Here is a 19,689-nt window from a genome sequence, read left to right on the forward strand (position 1 = left end):
CTGGTGCCTCTGCTCATTTCGTTTTCCCTTTCTGGAATATTCTGGCTCTTCTCTTCCCATCTCTAAATCCTAGCTGAGCTCTGGCCGCACCTCACAGCAGCCCACTAAACTTGCCTTTCTTTGTACTGCTGGAGGGGACAACCTCTGCACCCTATGACTTTAGCACTTAACTCTGTGTGTGTGTGTGTGTGTGTGTGTGTGTGTGTGTGTGTGTGTGTTCCCTTGTCCTGTCTCCGTACTAATCTGCAAGATTTCTGAGGGCAGGAAGGGACCATCGTGTAGACTTACCTGAATTCCCTATGTTGCCTAGGAACAGATAGACATGGATGGGGTGATTTGAGCTTTAGATTTTAAGGAGCCTGAGTAGAAAGAACAGGGGATTTTGTTTATTTGGCTGTTTCAGTTAGGGATGGGGATATCTGTGGATTTCAGTTTGAGGTCCGAGTTGCAGCATGAGGTGGAAACGCACACAAATCTAGGTTTCCCCACAGTCCACCGTGACATTTCACCATAACAGTAGTGCTGCTCTAAACGCGATGGGAACACTGACCTCTGCTGGAATGCTCTCTGGCCCATCTCTCTAGCAGCTCTCTTGACCTCCTCAGGAACTGCATCTTTCTCAGCCTGAGAGACCTGGTACACCGTATGGCCTGCATCCAGCCGGTAAGGGCCTCCTTTGCCACCCAGGCCTGCCGTATCTCTTCCCCCTGGAAGGAAAATATGGAAATTCGGATGATAAATCTGAACTTGACCATAGAACAAAAGTTGGGTCATGGCTTTAGGACAGGCTTGTGGAGGATATTAACTGTACTTAACTAGTAATTAAACAGTCAAATTACCTTCTTCTGGAAAAAGATGTATTCTCTTGTTTAGGATGTTTTTCCTTTTTCCCATCTGTTCAAATACTACCTATATATCAAAGCTTACTCCAACTTCTATGACACCTTAGCTAATGCTGCTACCTCACAGGGATTCATACTCTTGTGTACTATTTCATATTTATTTTTCTCACTAACTATATGATAGATGAGATATTTTATTTATTTTTGTACTACCGCACCTATAAGAGTGGTTTGAATATCAATAGATACTTAGTATATATTTGCTAATTAAATGAACAACTGTTCCCTTCCCTCAGGTATTACCTTAGTTTTCCTTAAAATACCTGGACAGTCAGGCTATAAATACTGTTTTTTTCTGCTTTGCAAGTTATAAAAATAATGCACAGAGAGGCTAAATATTCATGACCTGATACCACTGGCTTAGCCAAGATTAGAAGCCAATTATTACACCCACTTTGACTTTTGGTTTGAACAGTATATAACGTAAACACCACCAGCTTTAGAACAGTCTTTCAATAGACACTCAAGTTCACATGATACATATTACATATACATATTACATTTTATAACATAACATTGTATGAACTGTTCATGTTGTAAATGCCTGTAAGGCCAGGTAGGTCATATGATAAAAAGTTGTGGGGACATTGACTAACTTAGAGAGGATTTACCTTGTCTAAATACATCCAAATTGAAATTATTTTAAAACACTACATGGACCAGAGGAAAAAAATACATCTGTTGGCTAGATTTGGCCTTTGGGCTATAAGCTTGTTACCCCTATTTAGGGGTAGATTAGAATACTAGTAACTCGTTTCTTTTGTTTATTCACATGTAACTTGAGAACTTAGAAGAGAATCCAATATTGAGGGGCAGTATAGTACAGTATGGTATATTATAATATGCTGCTATTGTATGTTATGATATAGTTAAACCAGACTGCTTGGGTTTGAATCCTGGTTCCAACCCACCAGCCATTTATCTTTGGGGAATTACTTAAATTCTCTGTGTCTCAGGCTCCTCTCTATAAAGTGGGGATACTAATATTTCCTTCATGGGATTGTCATGAAGCTAAAATGCTTACAGCAGTATCTGGCACATAATAAAAGGTATATAACAGACTGCTTTTACTATTATAAAACAAAGCCTAGTTATGCAGAATTAGGCAATTTCTAGTTTCATAAAGTGGAAAATTTGAAGGCTTTTAGACTTTGGGTAAATTATGTTACATTTTTCTTTCACTATCACCACCCCCACCCCCACCCCCACCTCACCACTGAGCTTTAACTGGTCTAATAAAACTAAAACCAAGAACTCAATATGAACTGCTCCCCTTTTGAAAGTCCAGTTAGGTCATTTCTTTTTGGGAAATACTATGAGAACTACCTATTAATTACACTACTCTAATCTTTTGATTGGAACATATTTCACTTTTATTTAGAAATGGGTGGTGGAAAATTCCTTCTGGGATGTGTGTGACTCCCATTTCTTCTCATGGCCAGCCAATAGGCGGAGGGGTGCAGTAACTGGACAGTGACAATGAGCTATAGGAGGAAAAGGTGTTTCTGGGATCTAACTCCTTTCCTACAGCAGGGTATCCTGAGTATGGGTGGATCATGAATTTGAGCTGAAAGTTTCCTAGGTGCTGAGATGTTATCATTCTGGTGAAAGGGAGAAAGTGGTGGAAACATCAGAAGCTGGTGTGAGTGACTGGCCACATGAGTCACAGGGCCCCGGGGAAAGTTGCACTGGGGTGGAGCAGGTGGTGCTCTTCATGATCTCCACTTCCCAGAGCCTTTAATTTGTACTATTTCAATGAAAATGCTTCCCAGAGGTTCTAAGACTGCAGGGCATAGTCTTAAAGCTAAGCTGGACATTCCAAACCCGTTCAGAAGATAATGGGGAGGGTGGGCAAGGGAGGAGCATTGATGAAGAAAGGGGAATCAGATGACTTGTTGGGCCAGAGCTCACTTCAAAGAAAAGAATTCTGAGGGAAAAGAATGGCAGAGAGAAAAAGAGAAATTGAAGCCAAGGAGCCTTGATCAATTGAAAACTAAAAGCCAGGTGAAACAAATGTAGCCTCAATCTGGACAGACACGTGAGCTAGTAAATTCAGGTTTGGTAACAAATAGGAACTTCTCCCCCAGAGTAGTCCACTGCTGGGAAACCACATCTGGCTGGCTCGTTCCACAATGCATTCCATATGGATTAAATCTTGTTGGCTTGACACTAACTTCCAGATCAAAGGACATTTCTAAAAATAGCCTTACTTTAAAGCTGATGCTTGATGAATAAACAGAGTAGACAAGAAGTCCACAGGCCTATTTGATAGCACATTGTCTCAGCAGAGAAACCCATTTCCTCCCGAGTCTGTCAAGGCCAAGAGGCACAGACCATCCCAAGGAAGGTGAAGTACAGAGCTCCTGCCAGCACTCCTCACGGTGAGATAAGCTCAGACAGTGCGCACACAGTCTGGCCCTATTCCTGTGGCCTCGCAGATGTGTCTGCTCCAGCTGCCGCAGAGGAAAAAGGAAGACGGCAGTCCTGGGAACAATGCCCTAGTTGGGCAGCCAAGAGGAAGGAGTCGGCCATCGGTTTAGACTGCAACCAGCCTTATCTCGAAATCTTGCACCCTCAACATACTTTTAAGATGTGGAAGACAAGGACCATTTCTTTTCAAAGTCAGTTGCTCAAGAAAGAATTTACTGTGGATTTCTGGCATGATCCCAAGGTCATGGAATTTGAAAGAAGGGATTAACACTTTAGTGAAAATATTCTTTATGCCAGGCATCGTGCTCGGTGCTTAACAATTGTAATCTCATTTAATCCTCACCACAACTTAAGGTGGTTCACACTATCCCCCTTTGACTGATGAAGCAGCTCCAGGAGGGTCAGAATGTTCTTAGATCACAGGGTGGCAGAGCCTGTGGGACTCCAAATGCCAGGCTCTTCGCATGCCTTGATGTCATGCTGGGGTAGAGGGCAAGACGACAATCCAAGTGAGTAATGAGGGAGGCTGAGAAGGAAAGCCGGTCTCTGAGTCTTCTCAGGGGCGCTGTGCTGGCCTAATGGGCTTGGGAAACCTCGGGAAGGCTGACTCAGGAAAATGCTTGTGCCACCAACCTGTTCCGCCAGCCCAAGTGTTGCCGCCCACATGAGGCATGTTGTCTGGGTCCTCCTTCCCGTGTTTGGGGGAGCTTACATCTTCACCACTGTCTCTGTTGATTGTTATCTAAAAATGAAGAATGGAGACATGTTTACTATCCTGTGACAAACATCAGGAACTGCATGACAGAAAAAAAAATTTTTTTCTCCTAAGTCCTTAAGTTATCACATAACCTCAGGCCAATGGACTTGATAAATGCTGTGAGTATTTGGCAAAAATTCCATCAGATGGATTCCAACATCCATCTAGTTGGGAAGGAGAACTAATTTTTTAAAAAACTCAAAGAAAAGTAAAGGAGCTGGACTGCATTATAGCTACAGAATGTTTCTGGTGCAAACCAAGCTGTGAGCATTTACCAGGCCATGAGACTTAGCAGATGCAGGGAAAATGGATCTCACTGGAGAGGGGTATTTTGCCAGTGGTTTAAAAGGATCACCACCTAGCTGATCCAGCTGAGTCATTATATACACATTTACCCATTCTATTTTCAAAGAAATCCCATTACTCTGAGAAATGCCATTTTACATAAAATATATGGAAAAGAAAAACAAAAAGTTATGTATGTATGCCTTAGTGATAGATTTATGTTATATACTAAAAACTGCTTATTTATTTTTTGGACCCACTTCAATTTTTATTATGGTATTTTGTAGCTTTCCTAATTCATCTTTATTGTAAAACTAGATTTATGATTCCTGCAATTCAAACAGAATAAGTAGTACTTTAGCCTTCTGTGAGAGCCTGAAGTTCATTGCTTCCTCTTTCATTCAGTACAATGTCACCAAAAGGAGTGATAATCACACAGAAATTTCAATCCTAGTAGTCAGTTCAGTAGATACTACTCCACAATAAAAAGAAAACAAAGCATTCACATTTTATGCACACTATGAGCCTGCTCTCAGATGTAATGATTTCCTAGAAGACAAGATCAAATTCTCATTCATTTGTTCAAATAAGACCCACAGAAAATGTACTGATGGGACATTCTGTGAGGTACCATGGGGCCTACGCCATGGAGGATTGGTTCCTGCCCTCAAACTGCTTACAGTGGAACAACAGAGCTTACAAATAAATGGGCCTGAAGTGGGTCTTTAGAGTTAACCATTCCATGTTGGTACCTGGGTTTTTCATTCTTCATGTTGGGATTAATGCAGTTAGGTAGGTAATTTGAGGTCTTTGCAAATAAAATGGCCATTAAGAATAAAATCAACATAACTTCTATTGTCTTATGTCCAAGTTGGTTCATTTCAAGTGTTATGACATCGTAGGGATTTTAATTAGCTGGGCTTTTCTGCAAATAGCTTTGGCAGCACCAACAAAATTTTTGCCAAAACTTCAGCATACTCCAAGAAAATTTAGCAGGCAGACATGACAATTGATATAAATTCCACACACATAATCATGCTCTAAAAATGGGTGAAAATAATTTTTCCTCCTGTTTTCTTAAACAAGCAAGATAGCTAGAAACATTTAGAGAAAAACTCCCAGCCTAGAGTGCAGTGGTGGGATCTTGGCTCACTGCAACCTCCGCCTCCCAGGTTCAAGCAATTCTCCAGCCTCAGCCTCCCAAGTAGCTGGGATTACAGGCACCTGCCACCATGCCCAGCTAATTTTTTTTTATTTTTAGTAGAAACGGGGTTTCACCATGTGGGCCAGGCTGGTCTTGAACTCCTGACCTCAAGTGATCCACCCGCCTCGGCCTCCCAAAGTGCTGGGATTACAGGCAGGAGCCACTGTGCCTAGATACATTTTTTTTTTTTTTAATATAAGAAGAAGATACTTTATTTTTAAACACAAAGACACAATTTATTTTTTATTTCTTTTTTTTTTTATATTTTAAGTTCTAGGGTACATGTGCACAATGTGCAGGTTTGTTACATATAGTATACATATGCCATGCTGCTTTGCTGCACTCATTAATTCGTCATTTATGTTAGGTATTTATCCTAATGCTATCCCTCCCCAAGCCCCCACCCCACGACAGGCCCCAGTGTGTGATGTTCCCCACCCTGTGTCCTAGTGTTCTCACTGTTCAATTCCCACCTGTGAGTGAGAACATGTGGTGTTTGGTTTTCTATCCTTGCGATAGTTTGCTCAGAATGATGGTTTCTAGCTTCATCCATGTCCCTGCAAAGGACATGAACTCATCCTTTAAGGCTGCATAGTATTCCATGGTGTATATGTGCCACATTTTCTTTATCCAGTCTATTATTGATGGACATTTGGGTTGGTTCCAAGTCTTTGCTATTGTGAATAGTGCCGCAATAAACATACGTGTGCATGTGTCTTTACAGTAGCATGATTTATAATCCTTTGGGTATATACCCAGTAATGGGATGGCTGGGTCAAACAGTATTTCTAGTTCTAGATCCTTGAGGAATTGCCACACTGTCTTCCACAATGGTTGAACTAGTTTACACTCCCACCAACAGTGTAAAAACGTTCCTATTTCTCCACTTCTCTCCAGCATGTTGTTTCCTGACTTTTTAATGATTGCCATTCTAACTGGTGTGAGATGGTATCTCATTGTGGTTTTGATTTCCATTTCTCTGATGACCAGTGATGATGAGCATTATTTCAAGTGTCTGTTGGCTGCATAAATGTCTTCTTTTGAAAAGTGTCTGTTCATATCCTTTGCCCACTTTTTGATGGGGTTGTTTGATTTTTTCTTGTAAATTTAAGTTATTTGTGGATTCTGGATATTAGCCCTTTGTCAGATGGGTAGATTGTAAAAATTTTCTCCCATTCCTTAGGTTGCCTGTTCACTCTGATGGTAGTTTCTTTTGCTGTACAGAAGCTCTTTAGTTTATTTAGAACCATTTGTCTGTTTTGGCTTTTGTTGCCATTGCTTTTGGTGTTTTAGTCATGAAGTCCTTGCTTATGCCTATGTCCTGAATGGTATTGCCTAGCTTTTCTTCTAGGGCTTTTATGATTTTAGGTCTAACATTTAAGTCTTTAATCCATCTTGAATTAATTTTTGTATAAGGTGTAAGGAAGGGATCCAGTTTCAGCTTTCTACACATGGCTAGCCAGTTTTCCCAGCACCATTTATGAAATAGGGAATCCTTTCCCCATTTCTTGTTTTTGTCAGGTTTGTCAAAGATCAGATGGCTGTAGATGTGTGGTGTTATTGCTGAGGCCTCCGTTCTGTTCCATTGGTCTATATCTCTGTTTTGGTACCAGTACCATGCTGTTTTGGTTACTGTAGCCTTGTAGTATAGTTTGAAGTCAGGTAGCATGATGCCTCCAGCTTAGCATTGTCTTGGCAATGTGGGCTCTTTTTTGGTTCCATATGAACTTTAAAGTAGTGTTTTTTTCAATTCTGTGAAGAAAGTCATTGGTAGCTTGATGGGGATGGCATTGAATCGATAAATTACCTTGGGCAGTATGGCCATTTTCATGATATTGATTCTTCCTGTCCATGAGCATGGAAAGTTCTTCCATTTGTTTGTGTCCTCTTTTATTTCATTGAGCAGTGGTTTGTAGTTCTCCTTGAAGAGGTCTTTCACATCCCTTGTAAGCTGGATTCCTAGGTATTTTATTTTCTTTGTAGTAATTGTGAATGGGAGTTCACTCATGATTTGGCTCTCTGTCTGTTATTGGTGTATAGGACTGGTTGTGATTTTTGCACATTGATTTTGTATCCTGAGACTTTGCTGAAGTTGTTTATCAGCTTAAGGAGATTTTGGGCTGAGACGATGGGGTTTTCTAAATATACAATCATGTCATCTGCAAACAGGGACAATTTGACTTCTTCTTTTCCTAATTGAATACCCTTTATTTCTTTCTCTTGTCTGATTGCCTTGGCCAGAACTTCCAACACTATGTTGAATAGGAGTGGTGAAAGAGGGCATCCCTGTCTTGTGCCAGTTTTCAAAGGGAATGCTTCTAGTTTTTGCCCATTCAGTATGATATTGACTGTGGGTTTGTCATAAATAGCTCTTATTATTTTGAGATCCGTTCCATCAATACCTAGTTTATGGAGATTTTTTATATGAAGGGCTGTTGAATTTTGTTGAAGGCCTTTTCTGCATCTATTGAGATAATCATGTGATTTTTGTCTTTGGTTCTGTTTATGTGATGGATTATGTTTATTGATTTCCATATGTTGAACCAGCCTTGCATCCCAGGAATGAAGTCAACTTGATTGTGGTGGATAAACTTTTTGATGTGCTGCTGGTTTCAGTTTGCCAGTATTTTATTGAGGATTTTCGCATCAATGTTCGTCAGGGATATTGGTCTAAAATTCTCTTTTTTTTTGTTGTGTCTCTGCCAGGCTTTGGTATCAGGATGATGCTGGCCTCATAAAATGAGTTAGGGAGGATTCTCTCTTTTTCTATTAATGGAATAGTTTCAGAAGGAATGATACCAGCTCCTCTTTGTACCTCTGGTATAATTAGCTGTGAATCTGTCTGGTCCTGGACTTTTTTTTGGTTGGTAGGCTATTAATTATTGCCTCAATTTCAGAGCCTGTTATTGGTCTATTCAGGGATTCAACGTCTTCCTGGTTTAGTCTTGGGAGGGTGCATGTGTCCAGGAATTTATCTATTTCTTCTAGATTTTCTATTTTATTTGCATAGAGGTGTTTACAGTATTCTCTGATGGTAGTTTGTATTTCTGTGGGGTCGGTGGTGATATCCCCTTTATCATTTTTTATTGCATGTATTTGATTCTTCTCTCTTTTCTTTATTAGTCTTAATAGCAGTCTATCAATTTTGTTGATCTTTTCAAAAAATCAGCTCCTGGATTCGTTAATTTTTTGAAGGATTTTTTGTGTCTCTATATCCTTCAGTTCTGCTCTAATCTTAGTTATTTGTTGCCTTCTGCTAGCTTTTGAATGTGTTTGCTCTTGCTTCTCTAGTTCTTTTAATTGTGATGTTAGGGTGTCGATTTTAGATCTTTCCTGCTTTCTCTTGTGGGCAGTTAGTGCTATAAATTTCCCTCTACACGCTGCTTTAAATGAAAGACACAAGTTTTACAATAGTCCTGCCACAGCCCCAGGGACTTCTGGGCTGCTTTCAGAAGGATCTTCAGAATCTATGGCTGGTTTTTAATATCTTTCATAGTGACATTTATGTATTCTTTAAAAACATTTGATTTTTAATAAATAGTCCAATGATACTTAGAGTTGATTTCTGTTGGAAGCTATTTGCTAACTTGCTGGTAAACTTCGGCAAGTCAAGTAAGTTCTCCGGACCATCACTTTCGCATCAGAAACTAAGGGGTTAAACTAAATTATTTATACCATTACACCCAGCATTGACGTGCTGTGACTGATTCAGTGATTTCAAATCTGGTAAATAAGGTTATCAAAGTAGGGTTTTCATCAAAACCAGGTACAATTATACAATAATGAGACAACTGACAGCTTCTCATTTACAATGGTTTGACTTATAACTTTTCAACTTTACAATGGGATGAAAGCAATACACACATTCAATAGAAATCATACTTCAATTACGCATACAACCGTTTTGCTTTTCACTTTTAGTATATTTAATAAGTTATATGAGATATTCAACACTTTATTGTAAAATAGGCTTTATGTTAGATGATTTTGTTCAACTGTAGGCTAATGTAAGTGCTCCGAGCATGTTTAAGATAGGCTAGGCTAAGCAATGAAGTTTGGTAGGTTTGGTGTATTAAATACATTTTCAGCTTACCATATTTCTAATTTATGATAGGTTTATTGGGATGTAAGCCCACCGGAAGTCAAGGAGCATCTGTAGTTTGCTTATAAGCGTTAAGACTCTTCTATAGGGTAATTCTAAAAGAGAAGTTCCGAAAATAGTCTAAAAATTGGAAGAACCATTCTGAACACCATTCCTCACTTTGTGGGGCGTGTGTGTGTATTCTGGTACACTGTTAAAAATAAATTTTAAAAAACCAGAAGAGGTATGAAAGGCAAATTCCTACATGTCTTCTAACTTTACTTTCATCAAATATTATCACCCTAAGACATTTCACACAATCCAGTTATTCTGCTGTCAAAACAGTCTTTTAAGAATCGGTACTACAAATGAAGGCACGAGGTAAAAGAAAAGGCCCCTCAAGTAGCCTCCCTCAGTTACCTTCAAAACTATGCTTTTGAAGTTGCAAAGAAACCTATAATGGCCATCATGGAGGCAAAAGACAGGCGATAAAATTTCTGGGCAGAAAGGAACTGGCATGTTCTTTGCCACATGTGTGTCTTGCCAGGCCATCTGCTGGGAAATGGGGCTGTACACATTGCCAACACGAGGCAGTTCCATACCAACCCCAAATGGGAGCCCAGAGATGTTTCAAAATCGACAAATTCTTGACAAAAACAAACATCAGCCAAAACCTGATATGCTCTAGGGAAATGTACACCATACAATTCCAGGGATGTTTAATTAGAAGCAAGGCATTTAGAAAGCTTATCTAATCTTGTGTCATTTTATGAATGCCACTCACTCACAGGAGTATATTTCTTTAGGTGGATGGAGGAGTACATATGTCAAGAAGTTTTCAAAGCCATTTTAGGACATCTCTTACATCAATTGACAATGATTCATAAAAGGTGCAAGTCAGGAATTCTAGGACAGTCCAACCCAGGACAGAAAGAAACTGGAACATAAACTCGGGGAGGCTTATCATTTGAGGAATTTTGTTTCTGGGGACAGCCATGTGCTAGACAGCCACTAGTCATTCAGAAAATTGATAAGCTGCTGTTTGCTTTCATGTACGTGTTGAAAAGCATTTGAAATGTACTTCCTTTGAGAGTTGGTTTCAGTTAGAAAATGCTCAAGTAAGTAATTCCAAGTACTGAAATAAACACTACTGAATTCACTTAACGGGATCAAAAATTTCCCCCAAAAAGAAAATATTATGGACCCTTATAACTTTCGATGTAACCCAATGCTGAGCCCCTTGATGTATTTCTCACAGCTGACACAATCTGCTTTTCTAAAGGTAAGTGTGCTATAATCGTAAGAATCATTATCCTCTTATATGTCAATTAAAATGGAAAAAACATGGATCCTGTAAATTACATCTCATAAAAACGTTCCGGAGTAAAGCCAGCACAGGGAAGGGACATGACTCACTGAAGCCCTGTAATTCTGGGCAAGGCCCATATATTTTAGTCTCCTCCTTGAGTTCATGACTTTTAAAAACCATCAATAAAATGATAAAAATAGCCAGAATATAATCCTGGAAGAAAAGTGAGCTTTTGGAGGTATGATTGGACAACACAGCTGGAGACTAGGTGTGGCAAAGCAGACATTTCCAGTTGCCTACCTCACGTTCATTCCCTCTTTTTTCCTTTTAAACAGAAATCAGATATATCATACTTGGCTGGAATTAAGCACAACAATCCCATTCCCCTTAGCCAGTGACTGGTGCAGGGGAAGCCATGTGGCCTGAGATGTGAGAGAAAGTCTGCCAGGAGGCTTCTAGGCAGCCTTCCCAGGTAAAAGAAAAGATGGTTGTGAGAAGAGCTTGTCACTGTCCTGGATGCACTGCTCTCTCGTCCCCTCCAACACACACACACACACACACACATACACATACACCCACTTCCTGCCTTGGGACACAGTTGAGTGAGAATATGATGCATAGAGCTGTAGCATCCACATGGTGACCATGTATTAACAAGAGGATGGCAGACTGGAAGGCTGGAAGAGTCTATGCCCCAATGACATTGTTGAGCTGCTGAACCAGCCATGAAGTCACTTGCCTCTAATCTCCTACATAAGTAAATAATACACGTTCTTATAGTTAAGCCATTGTTATTTGGGTTTTCTGCTACTTGGAGTCAATTGCATGCAAACTAACTGATTCACGTATTAAAGGATGAACGAGAGGCAGCAGGGCAGAAGCTACTGTCTTGATCTTCCTGAGGATGTCCTACTTCTAACAAGACATGCTTTGAATTTTCTGACATTAAAAATACCATAACAACATCAGCACAGAAATCCTAATTATTACAGTTGCCTACTCTCTTCTTGATTGATTAGCAGGCAACTGAATATATTCATTCACTTATACTTTTATGCAAACATACCTGTGTATGTGTGTGGTGCATCTAGTACTCAGGTGGGATACAGAGATTTCTGACCCAGGATCTGTGCTTCTAGAAGGATATTGCATACAGGGGAATGCACAAGATGATACAGGCTATGATAAGATTCTGAATATATCTGCCTAAAACAAAATATTGTCTGAGGTTATTGTACCCACAGGTTAGAAATTTCTTTCACAGGAATAAAATAAGATTGATAGATGGCTAGCTAGATCAATAAGGAAATAAGAGAGAAGATCCAAATAAACACAATCAGAAATGACAAAGGTGACATTACCACCAATCCCAGAGAAATACAAAAAACCCCTCAGAGACTATCATGAACACCTCTCTGCATACAAACTAGAAAACCTAGAAGAAATGGATAAATTCTTAGAAACATACAACCTCATAAGATTGAACCAGGAAGAAACTGAATACCTGAACAGACCAATAACATGTTCAGAAATTGAATCAGTAATAAAAAACCTACCAACTACAAAAAGCCTTGGACCAGAAGGATTCACAGCTGAATTATGCCAAATGTGTAAAGAAGAGCTGGAACCAATCCTACTGAAATGATTCTCAAAAAATCTAGGAGGAGGAACTTCTCCCTAACCCAATCTATGCAGCTAGCATCATTGTGATATCAAAACCTGGTAGAGACACAATGAAAAAAGAAAACCTCAGGCCAATATCCCTGATGAACATAGATGCAAAAATCCTCAACAAAATACTAGCAAATCGAATCCAGCAGCACATCGAAAAGCAAATCTATCACAATCAAGTAGGCTTTAATCCTGGGATGCAAGGCTGGTTCAACATATACAAATCAATAAATGTGATTAATATTTATGATTAACATAAACAGAACTAAAAACAAAAACCACATGATCATCTCAATAGATGCAGGAAAGGCTTTCAATAAAATTCAACATCCCTTCATGTTAAAACCCTCAACAAACTAGGCATTAAAGAAACACCTCAAAATAATAAGAGCCATGTATGACAAACCCACAGCCAACATCATACTGAATGGGCAAAGGCTGAAAGCATTCTCTTTGAGAATCGAAACAAGACAAGGATGCCCTCTCATTACTCCCATTCCACATAGCACTGGAAGTCCTAGTCAGAGCAATCAGGCAAGATGAAGAAGTAAAAGGCATCCAAATAGGAAGACAGAAAGCAAATATCTCTCTTCTCCAATGATATGATTCTATACCTAGAAAACCCTGTAATCTCTGCCCAAAGGCTCCCAGAACTGATAAACAACTTCAGTAAAGTTTCAGGAGACAAAATCAATGTACAAACATCAGCAACATTTCTATACATCAATAATGTCCAAGCTGACAGCCAAATCGAGAATGCAATCCCATTCACAATAGCCACAAAAAGAGTATAATACCTAGGAATATAATTAACCAGGGAGGTGAAAGATCTCTACAACGAGAATTACAAACACTGCTGAAAGATGACACAAACACACACAAATCAAATACTCATAAATCAGAGATGACACAAACAAATGGAAAAACATTCCATGCTAATGGATAGGAAGAATCAATATTGTTAAAATGGCTATGCTGCCCAAAGTAATTTACAGATTCAATGCTATTCCTATCAAACTACCAATGTCATTTTTTCACAGAATTAGAAAAGGCTCTTTTAAAATTCATAAGGAACCAAAAAAAAGCCAAATAGCCAAAACAATCCTAAGCAAAAAGAACAAACCCATAGGGATCACACTACCCGACTCCAAACTACAGTACAAGGCTACAGTAACCAAAACAGCACGGTATTGGTATAAAAACAGACGCATACATCAATGGAGCATGTTAACAAACCCCAAAGTAAAGCTGCACACCTACAACCATCTGATCTTCAACAAAGCCAACCACAACACGAAATGGGGAAAGGATTCCCTATTCAATAAATGGTGCTGGAATAACTGGCTAGCCATATGCAGAAGATTGAAACTGGATCCCTACCTTTCACCACATACAAAAATCAATTCAAGATAGATTAAAGACTTAAACATAAAACCTAAAACTATAAAAACCCTAGACAAAAATCTAGGAAATACCACTCTGGACATAGGCCTTGGCAAAGATTTCATGACTAGGACTCCAAAAGCAATTGCAGCAAAAACAAAAATTGGTAAGTGGAACCTAATTAAAGAGTTTCTTCACAGCAAAAGAAACTATCAACAGTGTAAAGAGACAACCTATGGAACGGGAGAAAATATTTGCAAACTATGCATCTAACAAAGATCTAATATCCAGAATCTACAAGAAACTTAAATGAATCAACAAGCAAAAAAACAACCCATTAAAAAATGAGTAAAGAGACACTTCTCAAAAGAAGACATACACGTGGCCACAAAGTATATGAAAAAATGTTCTATGTCACTAATTATTAGAGAAATGCAAATCAAAACCACAATGAGACAACATCTCACGCCAGTCAGAATGGCCATTATCAAAAAGTCAAAAAGTGGCCTTTGAGCCCCTATGCTCAGGCCCGCTCCCAGACTGTAGTGTGTACTTTCATTTTCAATAAAACCCCTCATTCCTTCCTCGCTTTGTTTGTGCGGTTTGTCCAATTCTTTGTTCAAGATGCCAATAACTTGGACACCCTCCACTGTTAACATATTTTGGTGAACCAGCTAGGAGGAAGAGTCAAGCAGGTTCACTAGGGCTGCTCAGGGAGAGAGAATCTAGAAGCCTGGCATGCTGGCAAAAGGGTAAACAAAGCTTTTTATGGTTTGAATCTTCTGGAAACATCTGAGAAAGACTGTCCTTGCCATCCACACTACAACAAAACTTCGGGACCTTGAACTTTGGGTTCATGGTGTTGCAACTGAACCCCTCCACATTTTTGGAACAGTGTACCCATTGGAACCATGAGAGACCATCAAGCTTCAGATGATCATGCAACAAAGGCTCCAGCCAGTTCCAGGTGAAGACACCACCACTGGCCATCAAGAAACTATCCTGCCTCCACTAGATGGAGCAGGGCGAGAGTTCCGTGATCCCCAATAGGTAGAGACTACGCCCCAAGTCAGCATGAAGCAGTTACAGAAAAAAAGACCATCGGTCCCTCTCCCTCCCATAAAGAGGATCACATCTCTAAGTGGGGAGATGACACAGGAAAAGAGAGCCTGGAAGCAGGGAACATAGGCCGATTCACACTTCAGCTGTAACAGGAAATACCCTCTCCATAGGGCATACACCAAGTAAATGACTTTGTAACTTTACTTCATCCTCTTCATTTACATAGGGTGTACCCCAAGTAGAGGGTATTTAAACTCACAAAAACTCTGTAACAGGGCCTTTGAGCTCCTATGCTCAGGCCCACGCTGTGGAGTGTACTTTCATTTTCAATAAAACCCTTCATTCCTTCCAAAAAACAAAACAAAACAAAACAAGAAAGTAAAAAAATAACAGATGCCAGAGAGGTAGCAGAGAAAAGGGAACACTAATATGCTGCTGGTGGGAATGTAAATTAATTCACTCACCATGGAAAGCAGTTTGGAGATTTCTCAAAGATCTTAAGACAGAACTACCTACCATTCAATCCAGCAATCCCATTATTGGGTGTATACCCAAAGGAACATAAATTGTTCATTTATGTGAACAATTTATATATATTCACATTTATAAAGTGCATATATATAAATTATGCACATAAATTTATACACATTTATAATGTGCATGTATGTTCATTGTAGCACTTTCCACAATAGCAAAGACATTAAATCAACCTAGGCACCCATCAGCAGTGGACTGGATAAAGAAAATGTGGTACATGTACACCCTGGAATACTATGCAGCCATAAAAAAGAATAAAATCATGTTTTTTGAAGCAACATGAATGCAGCTGGAGGCCATTATCCTAAGCAAATTAATGCAGGAACAGAAAGTCAAATAGTGCATGTCTCACTTATAAGTGGGAACTAAACACTGAGTACACATGGTCACAAAAAAGGGGATAAGAGGCCGGGCACGGTGGCTCACGCCTGTAATCCCAGCACTTTGGGAGGCCAAGGCGGGCAGATCACGAGGTCAAGAGATTGAGACCATTCTGGCCAACATGGTGAAACCCCATTTCTACTAAAAATACAAAAATTAGTTGAGTGTGGTGGCGCGTGCCTATAGTCCCAGCTACTTGGGAGTCTGAGGGAGGAGAATCACTTGAACCCGGGAGGCAGAGGTTGCAGTGAGCCATGATCGTGCCACTGCACTCCAGTCTGGCGACAGAGCAAGACTCCGTCTCAAAAAAAACAAAAACAAAAACAAAAACAAAAAAATGGGGGGACAACAAACACCAGGGCCTAGTTGAGGGTGCAGGTTAGGAGATGAAGACTGAAAAACTACCTACTCTGCTCACTATCTGGGTGACAAAATCATTTGCACACCAAATCCCAGTGACCTACAACTTACTCATGTAACAAACTTCCACATGTACCCCCTGAACCTAAAATAAAATATGGAAGGAAAAAAAAGTAAAGAGCTATAACATTGTATTGCACTCTAAAAATTAGAGGGAACAGAGCAGCTTAATTACAAGTGGTCAGTTTTTCAGCTCTATATTCTTATGCTTGTTATGAGATCAATAAAAATTATTTCCTGATTTTCTAGTTCTAAACATGCCAAGAAAACAACTGCCCTAACCTGGTATGCTAACATCAATAACTCGTAATTATGTTCTCAATACTGTAATAAAAGTGTACAGTAGCTTGAAAAAAGAAATTTCTTTCATAGATATATACAATGAAAGTCACATATTTCCCTAGGAATGATGTTTTTCATATGAAGTCAGCTGGCTAAATAACAACAATAAAAAAGGCTGACCACCACCCAGTTTTCATTAATAACCAGTATGTTCTACAATGATAACGCATGACAAAAATACCTTTGTTGCACAGGTAGCTTCTATGTGTTTCAACTTCAACCTCTGGCAAAGCCATCAAGTATGCAGTTTATCTTCGGTTCTTCCCTGGCTTGGTGGTAATATTTGCCTTCACATACTCAATGACCCTCTGCTCTCTTTAATCCCTCAACACCCTTAAAAAGCAGAAAAGCATCTGACTTTTGGCCACTCATATTTACAAAGTACACTGTAGCTGATACTCATTCATACTAAATAATTAACCTCAGTGGGCATTTCTATTTTAAGTGCCTTTATAATTAACTGAAAAATAAAGCCTTGTTTTCTTTGTTAGAAAGTTTGAGAATCAATAAGGAGGCAGAGGTAGTGGGATGGGGCAGGGGCACATGAGGCCTATTCCCTAGTCCTAAAGACAAATGCCTATTAGGGCGACTTGTGATATTACAAGTGAGAAGAAGAATGAATGGTCCATGGTCTGTCCTGCAGAAGTCCTGTCTTCTGGCATAGCAAGGGTTTCTTTCCTTTCTCATGGGCTTCTTTGAATCAACCATCAGCCCCTCCCTGCTGACTGTGAGCTGGACCCTTTTGCCAACCTCTCTATACCAGTCCAACTCAGTCTCACCCTCCACCTCCCTACACCAACTCAACTCAGTCTCACCCTCCACCTCTCCATACCAACCCAACCCAGTCTCACCCTCCACCTCTCAACACCAGCCCAACTCAGCCTCACCCTCCACCTCTCCACACCAACTGAACTCAGTCTCACCCTCCACCTCTCCATACCAACCGAACTCAGTCTCACCCTCCACCTCTCCATACCAACCGAACTCAGTCTCACCCTCCACCTCTCCACACCAACCGAACTCAGTCTCACCCTCCACCTCTCCACACCAACCGAACTCAGCCTCACCCTCCACCTCTCCACACCAACCCAACTCAGCCTCACCCGCCACCTCTCCACACCAACCCAACTCAGCCTCACCCTCCACCTCTCCACACCAACCCAACTCAGCCTCACCCTCCACCTCTCCACACCAGCCCAACTCAGTCTCACCCTCCACCTCTCCACACCAGCCCAACTCAGTCTCACCCTCCACCTCTCCACACCAACCCAACTCAGTCTCACCCTCCACCTCTCCACACCAACCCAACTCAGTCTCACCCTCCACCTCTCCACACCAACCCAACTCAGCCTCACCCTCCACCTCTCCACACCAACCCAACTCAGCCTCACCCTCCACCTCTCCACAGCAACCCAACTCAGCCTCACCCTCCACCTCTCCACACCAACCCAACTCAGCCTCACCCTCCACCTCTCCACACCAACCCAACTCAGCCTCACCCTCCACCTCTCCACACCAACCCAACTCAGCCTCACCCTCCACCTCTCCACACCAACCCAACTCAGCCTCACCCTCCACCTCTCCACACCAACCCAACTCAGCCTCACCCTCCACCTCTCCACACCAACCCAACTCAGTCTCACCCTCCACCTCTCCACACCAACCCAACTCAGCCTCACCCTCCACCTCTCCACAGCAACCCAACTCAGCCTCACCCTCCACCTCTCCACACCAACCCAACTCAGTCTCACCCTCCACCTCTCCACACCAACCCAACTCAGCCTCACCCTCCACCTCTCCACACCAACCCAACTCAGTCTCACCCTCCACCTCTCCACACCAACCCAACTCAGTCTCACCCTCCACCTCTCCACACCAACTCAACTCAGTCTCACCCTCCACCTCTCCACACCAACCCAACTCAGTCTCACCCTCCACCTCTCCATACCAACCCAACTCAGCCTCACCCTCCACCTCTCCACATCAACCCAACTCAGCCTCACCCTCCACCTCTCCACACCAACCCAACTCAGTCTCACCTGCGACTTCTCCACACCAACTCAACTCAGTCTCACCCTCCACCTCTCCACACCAACCCAACTCAGCCTCACCCTCCACCTCTCCACACCAACCCAACTCAGTCTCACCCTCCACCTCTCCACACCAACCCAACTCAGTCTCACCCTCCACCTCTCCACACCAACCCAACCCAGTCTCACCCTCCTTCTCTCTATACCAACCCAAATCAGTCTCACCCTCCTTCTTTCTGCTTGAACACTCGTAGAGGCTTAAGACTATTTTGATTTCTAGCATAAGTGATACGCTTGAAAAACATTTAAAAACATTTGAAACTATAACCAAAGCCACTCCCCCTCTCCTTCTATCTAGATGTTCTGAAGCATATCCCTATAGACATCCTTATGATTTTTCTGAGTTTATAAAATCTCTGACCAAGAGCGTTCTCACTGGAACGACCTTCTTCAGTGAGCGCTATTATGATGCAGTAAAAACACCAGTCTAGTGACAATGAGCACAACTTTATATATTTTACAGACTTGGGATAAAAGGAGAAAAAAGTCAGTTCATTAATATTTTACTTTGCCTTTTATTATCTGATGTAGTAGTTGTCAACAGTGGTATATACATATAGCCTTGTACATAAGAGGTGCTAAATAAATATGTATTGAATGCAAGCATGGGAGTCTGCTCAGGGACAGGAAACTAAGAATTTAATCTGCATACCATGTTGTCCACAGTAAAGTGTCATCTGGGTGCCTGATGGGACTCTTTCCAGCTCTGCCTGCCAGCCCATAATTGGCACACAGTGGGGCCACTGGTCAGCAGAGAGCCATCTTCTTCTTTACATTTAATTTTATTTTTTGAGACAGAGTCTCACTCTGTCACACAGGCTGGAGTGCAGTGGTG

General features: G+C 41.0%; 1 protein-coding gene across 1 annotated transcript in view; it reads right to left on the bottom strand.

Moving 5' to 3' along the window:
- Positions 1-19,689, bottom strand: part of VWA8 (von Willebrand factor A domain containing 8) — a 380,985-nt gene that overhangs the window by 39,756 nt on the left and 321,540 nt on the right. The window contains exons 38-39 of the mRNA XM_015120969.3: positions 3,966-4,074; positions 551-707 (exon numbers count right to left, since the gene is read on the bottom strand). Coding sequence (XP_014976455.3) covers positions 551-707; positions 3,966-4,074 — 266 coding nt within the window. The remainder of the gene's footprint in view (positions 1-550; positions 708-3,965; positions 4,075-19,689) is intronic.

Source organism: Macaca mulatta, chromosome 17, assembly GCF_049350105.2.
Source record: "Macaca mulatta isolate MMU2019108-1 chromosome 17, T2T-MMU8v2.0, whole genome shotgun sequence".
Taxonomy (NCBI): domain Eukaryota; kingdom Metazoa; phylum Chordata; class Mammalia; order Primates; family Cercopithecidae; genus Macaca; species Macaca mulatta.